Here is an 8,285-nt window from a genome sequence, read left to right on the forward strand (position 1 = left end):
CCATTCTCCCTCTGGACTCCACATCCTTCCATCCCTCATTCTCCGTCCAACCACTACTGTAGGATCACAAAGGACTTACTTTCCCTGCTTTCTCTTGATGTTAGTATTTAGAATAAAGGGAATTTTGAGGATGCCCACGATGCTCAGCCTGAGGCAGCAGAGTCTAGCTGTTCTTTCTCATGTGTTGATTGTTAAACTGACTTCTCTAGCCTGGGTTAATTGACAGAGGACAATCCCTCCTTTCTTAGTAACAATTTCTATAGCACGTTGGGACAAAGTATTGGTTACGATAAAACTTGGGAAAAACCGATTCAGAAAAGAAACACAAAAGTGAAGTGAAGAGGCCAACCCTCTCCCTGCAGGTCAGGAAATAGCAAACCATGGCAATTGAAACTTCAGCCTCCAAATACCTACCCAAGAATTGTGTCAGGGATTTCTTAATACGATTGGTCTTACCCAGTCAGGGAAGACAGTGGCTAAGCTCAGAAAGAGGCCCATTAAACATACTCTTGGTCTCTAAACTGTCCTCCCGCATTTGGTCTGCCCATAGTCAGGAACAAAATAATAAATGTATCATTTCAGTGAGACATGGTTTGAAGTGTTATAAGAATAATAGCTCAAGACAAAGTACAATTTTTTGTAACCTTATCAGAAGACACAAACTAATTTTGATATTAATACTTACCATCTTCCCAAATTTTCTGTGCTTCTGTCAAAAATGCAATATTTTGTTAATAAAGTAGCATGTTCTTTATTTATCTCTTGAAGTTGTCATTGGACATGCAATATTTGTGGAAAAACAGATGAAATCAGACATAAATTAGGTTCAGCCCTGTGGGGGGCTACAATTCATGATAAGGCTGGAGACGGCTAAACGCCCGCTTTCTTCTCCTTTTAGGTTGCCATCATCTTCTTGATTTCAGCTATTGCTTTTCCTGAAATTCAGTCCCTTAGGGCAGGTCCTGGTACAGCTCATGATGGTGTGACTTCGGTACAAAGAGAAAGGATTTTGTAACTGGGCCAGCCACTCTTCTGTGAAGTCATCCCTGGAGTCAATCATCCAGCGATAGGCCTGCATGAGGACTCCGGATCCTCCATTCTGCCAGTAACTGGGGCAGCTGGTGCTGCCGCAGGCACAGACAATGCACTCATAGAGACCGTCCAGTTTCTCTCGATCTTCTATGTATTGAAGATATTGTTCCTTGCCCTCCTGGGATTCATCCTTCCTCAAGCAAGGCTGAATGGATTTATACTGAGCATAGGAGTTATTCAGATCTGGGACAAGATCCTTTATCACATACATATGGGGAAGAGGGTAGATTTTAGAGACTTTGCTGAGGTTGTAGTCAATTCTTCTGGTGCACACCAGCATGTTGACCCCATTGATGTTCATTGCACAGGAACCACAAATGCTTTCTTGGCATGATCTTTGGAAGGTCAGCATGGCATCCATATCATTTTTAATCTTGATCAAGGCATCTAACACCATTGAGCCACATTTGTTCAGATCGATTTCATAGGTCTGCATTTGGGGTTTATCTCCAGGCTTGTCTGGGTCCCATCTGTAGATAGCAAATTTCTTGAGGTGCGGAGCTACAGCAGCTGCTGTCTGGGCCCCTTGGCAAGCCTGTACCTGGAACCTGGGAAGCAGAGCAACTCCTGGGACTGCCGTCACCCTATTTTATTCTTCTAAACAAAAAAGAGTCAAGGTTTTTAGTGGAAATTAGATCCGTGGAAACAAGGGAGTGTTGAGAGGCAGAGCCAAGATGGTGGCATAAAAGCACAGACTCACCTGAGTTCTTCCTCAAACCCCTCCAAATGTCTTCAAAAATGACTCTAAACAAATTCTAGAGCAGCAGAACCTACAAAAAGATGGAGTGAAACAAATTACCAGCCAAAGACAACTTGAAAAGTCAGCAGGAGAGGTCTGTTGCACGAGAGTGAGAGAGGAGTGCAGTCCAGCACAGGCCACACCAGGGCAGACTAGGCCCCAGTAAAGCCGGAGCACGCCTCAGGGCCATGGAATCACTGGCAGCAGTGGAGGTTTACATTCCTACATGGGAAGATGATAATTGCAACTCATAAGACCTTTCTCATTATTAGGATAGTTAGAAAGAGTGTATATAGACAGGGGGCGTAGGTGTGAGTTGAATATGAAGGGATGATATCCAAAAAATTAAATTAATGGGTGAGAGAGAAATGTATTGGGAAAAAGAGAAAGGGGGAGGTAGAAGGGGTAAATTAACTCACATAAAAAAGGCAAGAAAAAGCTTTTTGAGTGGAGAGGAAGAGGGGGGAGGTGAGCAGGAGCAAATGAACCTTACTCTCATCAGAATTGGCTGAAAGATGGAATAACATACACACTCAATTGGGTATAGAAATCTCTTACCCTACAGGAAAATAGGAGGGGAAGGGGATAAGAGAAAGGCGGGGAAGATAGAAGGGAGGGCAGATTGGGGGATGGGGTAGTTAGAAGCATAATACTTTTGAGGAGGGACAGGGTGAAAGGAGAGAGAGAATAGAATAAAAGGGAGGAATAGGATGGAGGGAAATACAGTTAGCAATAGTAACTGTGAAAAAATTTTGAAGTAGGTTTCTCTGATGAAGTCCTCATTTCTCAAATGTATAGAGAACTGAGTCAAATTTATGAAAGTAAGAGCCATTCCCCAATTGATAAATTATCAAAAGATATGATCAGTTTTCAGATGAAGTAATCAAAGCTATCTATAGCCATATGAAAAAATACTCTAACTCACTATTGACTGGATAAATGCAAATTAAAACAATTCTGAGGTACTACCTCATACCTATTAGATTGGTTAATAGGACAGAAAAGGTAAATGACAAATGTTGGAGAGGATGTGGAAAAAAAATGATACTTTAATGCACTGTTGGTGGAGTTTTGAACTGATTCAACCATTCTGTAGAGCAATTTGGAACTATGCCCAAAGGCCTATAAAACCATGCATGCCCTTTGACCTAGCAATAACACTACCAGGTCTGTATCCCAAAGGAGATAAAAAACAAAAAGGAAAGGAAGCTATATGTACAAAAATATTTATAGCAGCTCTTTTCTGGGGTCAAAGAATTAGAAAATGAAGGGATGCCCATCAATTGGGCAATGGCTGAACAGGTCGTGGTATGTGATTATGATGGAATACTACTCTACTATGAGAAATGATGAGTAGAATGCTCTCAGGAAAACCTGGAAAGACTTGCATGGGCTGATACAAAATGAAATGTACTGTGTACACAATAACATCAATATTGTAGGATGATGAGCTATGAATGACTTAGCTATTCTCAGCAATACAATGATCCATGACAATTCTGAGGGACTTATGAAGAAAAATGCTATCCATCCCCAGAGAAGGAACTGATGGTGTCTGAATACAGATTGAAACATCCTTTTTTTTTTTACTTAAAAAAATGGAGGTCTCAGAGGAATTGACCAATAAGAGGGAGGGGCCACATAGGTAGTGATCTTCCAAGGCAAGAAGCCTGCTGTGGCATGGTGGAGAAAGTCTGGAAAGGAAGCAGTGGAGAAGAATGAATAGAAAGAAGATTGTGTATGAAAACATGAATCTCTATTATAAAGCCACTGGCTTTAAAATATGTAATAAATTTAACACATTAGTTTTCAAGCTTTTACAAAAAAGAAATGACAGAAACAGACTGATAGGGTTTTCTCTTTCAAATTAGTTGAAGGGCTTCAGAATAAGACTAAGGCTTCAGACTAAGAAGGGGAGCAAAGGGACTTTATTTAGCTTGGTTCCATGCTAGTTTTTTGACCTCTATAGATGCTATTGTGACTTGATTAAAACACAGATTCATTTACTAAATTCATAGTAAAAAAAATAATCTTTTGGTAGTTTGAAAGGTATGATGTTAAACAAGTAAATTGATTTAGGGTTTTGTCGTTTTTCCTTTTGGCTTAGTCTACCAATGAACAATTCTTTTCCTCCAATTACTTAGGTATCAATTAATATTGTTTTGAGTATTTTGTAGCTGGATTCATATAGTTCCTGTATATATCTTGGTAGATATACTTCTAAATATATAAGTAGTTGTTTTAAATGGAATTTTTACCTTCCTGCTAAGTAATATTTGTAATATACAAAATTGCTATTGCTTTGTGTATATTTATCCTGCTACTTTGTTGAAGTGATTTTTTAAATAAATCTTAGTTGTTTATCTAGAAAAAAAAAGGAACAAACGAGTATCATGTGATTTCATGGCAATGAAATCTGAAATAAGGATATGTGGCAAGCTGACAGAACCTTCAAAATTCTAGGCCAGTGGCAATGATGAGCAGCATCCAATACTCCAAGAAAATGGCAAGCCATTAATTCAGAAGTGCCCTCTCCTCTGAGCGTTATTTAACAGAGATGTAACAGCAGCAGCAGCAGCATCGAGACTGCTGTTCAGTGTCTGGCTGAACATGAACATGGTGGGGTATATGAGAAAACTAATGGTATAAAGAACTCAACTGCCACCATCCACCACCAGCAGATGTTTAGGGAAAAAGATGCTAAGACATGAGGTCTAGGAAGGGGATGCAAGCAAAGGGAGAAGAGGGCTCTAGAGTAAGGCAGATGTCGATGCCACCTTTTAATCACCTACAAGAGATGGACACACGGTTCTGATAGCACTGAATGGGACTGGGTTGCCACTGGGAAACTGAATGGTATCTTCAATGGTCCCCAGCTGTTCACCACTGCAACAACTCATTCCTTTGAGACCAATATTCTCCCAGTGATGAAATATGGCTGTGAATCACGAAGCACCATGATTCCAAAGGGTGTCCCAAAGGAAAATCATGGGTCTAACAACCATATCACCAATAGTGACATGCACACAAGAAGTGGTATTAAAAAAAAAACACAACAAAAACATCATCCAGAATGCATGCACGTACACACACACACACACACACACACACACACACACACACAATCCTCCCAAGAAGAGGGTGGGCTGACAAATGGCAGGAACAAGGGGTTGCACATGCTCTGGGACTACACTGGTACAGCCCTAAAGGAAGGCCACCAGTGTACTGAGCACATCCTGGATGAAGAATATGTGGAAGAATAGGGACAAAAATTACATAGGATGGCTGTGTGACAAGGACTAGTAGAGAGAACAGGCAAAAGGATTAAACCATCAATTCACTGAAGGATCAAATAGTAAGAGTGGTCATAATAATGATAATCATGAAAATAATAATAACAATGGCTACCATTTATATAGCACTTTAAGGATTGCTGGGTGGTTTACAATTATTATCTCGTTTGATCTTCACAACAACCCTGGGAGCTAAGTGCCATTATTATCCTTATCTTAGAGAAGAGGAAACTGAGGCAAACAAAGGTTAAGTGACTTGCCCAGGGTCCCACAACTAGTAAGTGTCTGAGGTTAAATTTGAAACTCAAATCTTCCTGACCCCAGGCCAACTCTCTATACACAGTGCCACCAGCTGCTTCTCAAGTATCAAAGTATATTGTAGGAAAAAATGACAGAAATGGCAAAGCTATTTTTAAAATGCTAAAATTTGGGTGCATACAATTGATCCAGAGATGATGGAATTCATTATGAAAATATTTGATTATGGATCTCTTTTTGAAATAATAAAAACATTTAGCCAATTCCTTTTCAAATTTCTTGCTCAGGTAGAATGAAAAATCTTATCTACACAAGCATATGTATCTAACTTTTTACTTCTTTAATGAACAAATATGACACTTCATTTAGGAAATAGTTTTTTAAAAATTTATGACCAAGGAAATGCTTAATGAATATGGCCTGACGTAGATGTCTCTCCAGGTTGTGACTAACAGCTCTAACAGAAAAGACAGTATATGAGAATGCATTCTCTTAATTATTACACAGTTCTAATGAATTCTTCTCTAGGTGACTGGCTGTTGCCTTCAGGGGAAGGTAAGGAAATGGTTCCCACATAGAGAGAGCCTGCTTACTTGTGTCAGACTGCTGGGTAAAGAATTTCTGGAGTTTCATTCCTATTTTTATCAACTCTGGAGTGGTCAATCTGGAAATCATTACTTGGAAAATATCTCACTTTAAATCTCTATGGACAAAAATGTCACTAAATCATAAAAGAATAGTTCAGTAAATATGACAATAGTTAGGTCATATCACAAAACAGATTTTAACATTCTTCTTTTTCCTCTTTCAAATGAACTATGCCACAAAAAATACCTAACTGGAAAAAAATAAACTTACGGTTTTTTAACTCGGCTTTAGAAAATATACAAGAATATAGACTAAAAATGTAAGGTATTCAAAGAAAGGCCTGTGTTACAATACCTTTTATCTGACGCATACAGATGCACTTTCCATTCATCCTGCAGCTTGAGATCTTCATAACTGAAGATGCCCATGAGGATGTTTGACGCCATGTAACCTACACAAAATTCAGTTGAACCCAGAGTAATTTGAATTTTGAATTGACACACTTAGTCACTTTTTAAAGAAGTTTTCAGCTTTAAAGAAATAATCAGAATAAAACATTTTTTTATTTTTTATTTTAATTCCTGATAGAATAATTTCATCTTTAGTTTCTATTTAATCAACTAACAAACATTTATGAAGTGCTTGCAACATGGTTATAAATACAGAGAATAAAATGATCCCTACTCTCAAGAGCCTACATTCTAATAAGGGAGATAACAAATACTTACACACTGAAGGATATACAGATATAAAGAGAATAAATACAAGGTTGCTAGTGGGAAAGACTGTAGCAGGTGGGGGTCGAGGTGGGAAGAAGTCAGGAAAGGTTTTCTGTATAAAGTAGCACCTGAGCTGCATTTGGAAGAGAGAGACTGTAGGAGGGAGAGGCAAAGAGGGCACTGCATTTAAAGGAAGCCTTAAATTAACAGGCTTCAAGGAGTTGGAGAATAACATAAAAACAGGTTTAGTTATTGATCAACATGTTTCAACATACCAACCATCTTCAAAGTGTTGACATCTATGGTACCTCCAACAATGTCTCCCTTTGAATCTAACTGGGATCTGCCCAGGAAAAAAGACATGCTGATCTCTAGGTTTCTCTTACCTTCTACTGACAGACAGCCATGACTTTTCAAACTATTGGTGGTCAATCTGGAAAAAAAAAAGAAATTGGGACCTAATTGATTGAGGTGGATGAATTTTGATGTCTCAAATTATGAAAATGGAGGTTTAAAACAGGTTAAATTTGCCAAGCTGCCCATTACTGGTCTGTATCCTATTCTGCTTAGAGACAATGGAGTAGAGGCCTTCATTTCAGTGGCTGCTCTCCAAACTGAGCAATCCATCTTTGGCCTCCCCATGCCTCTGCCCAGACTCTCATATGGGCAGGGGCAAAGGCAGGGGCAGGGTGCCCCCTCCTCACCTTAGCTTCATTCAAGTGTGACTTCCTGGGAGGAAGGCTCTACGAATCCTCTAGCTGTCTTGCTGTTAACTTCTCAACTTACTTATATTAACAGAAGAGAATAAACTCATCAAGAGCAGGGACTAGTCTGGCTTTGTCTTTGTTACCCCAATCTCTAGCACAGTGCCTCCTGTGTAGCACACACTTAGTAAATGTTTGTTGAATTAAGCTGAATTAGGAAACTGAGGCACAGAGGTAATTTGTTAAAAGAAGAAGGTCTAACACTTTAAAAAATAGACTAACTCAAATGGCAAAAGAGGTCCAAAAAGCCAATGAGGAGAATGCCTTAAAAAGCAGAATTGGCCAAATGGGAAAGGAGGTCCCAAAGCTCACCAAAGAAAATAACTCCTTAAAAATTAGAATGGAGGGGCAGCTAGATGGCACAGTGGATAGAGCACCAGCCCTGGATTCAGGAAGACCTGAGTTCAAATCAGGCCTCAGACACTTGACACTTACTAGCTGTGTGACCCTGGGCAAGTCACTTCACCCCATTGCCTCACAAAAAAAGGACAAAAAAAATTAGAATGGAGCAAATGGAAGCTGATGACTCTATGAGAAATCAAGAAACTATAAAACAAAACCAGAAGAATGAAAAAATAGAAGAAAATGTGAAATATCTCATCGGAAAAACAATTGACCTGGAAAATAGATCCAGGAGAGATAATTTAAAAATTATTGGACTACCTGAAAGCCACGATAAAAAAAAAAAAGAGCCTAGACATCATCTTTCAAGAAATTATCAAGGAAAACTGCCCTGATATTCTAGAACCAGAGGGTAAAGTAGAAATTGAAAGAATTCACAGATCACCTCCTGAAAGAGATCCCAAAAGGAAAACTCCTAGGAATATTATAG

At 39.1% G+C, this 8,285-nt stretch overlaps 1 protein-coding gene across 1 annotated transcript; it reads right to left on the minus strand.

Moving 5' to 3' along the window:
• Positions 1-904: 904 nt before the first annotated feature.
• Positions 905-7,052, minus strand: LOC114025529 (succinate dehydrogenase [ubiquinone] iron-sulfur subunit, mitochondrial-like). Its single transcript, XM_027838980.1, has 2 exons — positions 6,998-7,052; positions 905-1,656 (listed from the first exon to the last, which is right to left on the minus strand). The coding sequence occupies exons 1-2, from the start codon at positions 7,050-7,052 to the stop codon at positions 920-922; spliced, it is 792 nt and encodes a 263-aa protein (XP_027694781.1). The 3' UTR covers positions 905-919.
• Between the last annotated feature and the right edge of the window lie 1,233 nt (positions 7,053-8,285).

Source organism: Vombatus ursinus, unplaced genomic scaffold (genome assembly GCF_900497805.2).
Source record: "Vombatus ursinus unplaced genomic scaffold, bare-nosed wombat genome assembly UNPS02014831.1, whole genome shotgun sequence".
NCBI classification, from domain to species: domain Eukaryota; kingdom Metazoa; phylum Chordata; class Mammalia; order Diprotodontia; family Vombatidae; genus Vombatus; species Vombatus ursinus.

Bases quoted from the DNA above. Each gene is read 5' to 3' on its own strand.
- LOC114025529 (XM_027838980.1), bottom strand. From the start codon at position 7,052: ATGTCTTTTTTCCTGGGCAGATCCCAGTTAGATTCAAAGGGAGACATT. The intron at 1,657-6,997 runs GTACCATAGATG...CAGTCCCAGGAG, and splicing joins AAAGGGAGACATTGTTGGAG to TTGCTCTGCTTCCCAGGTTC.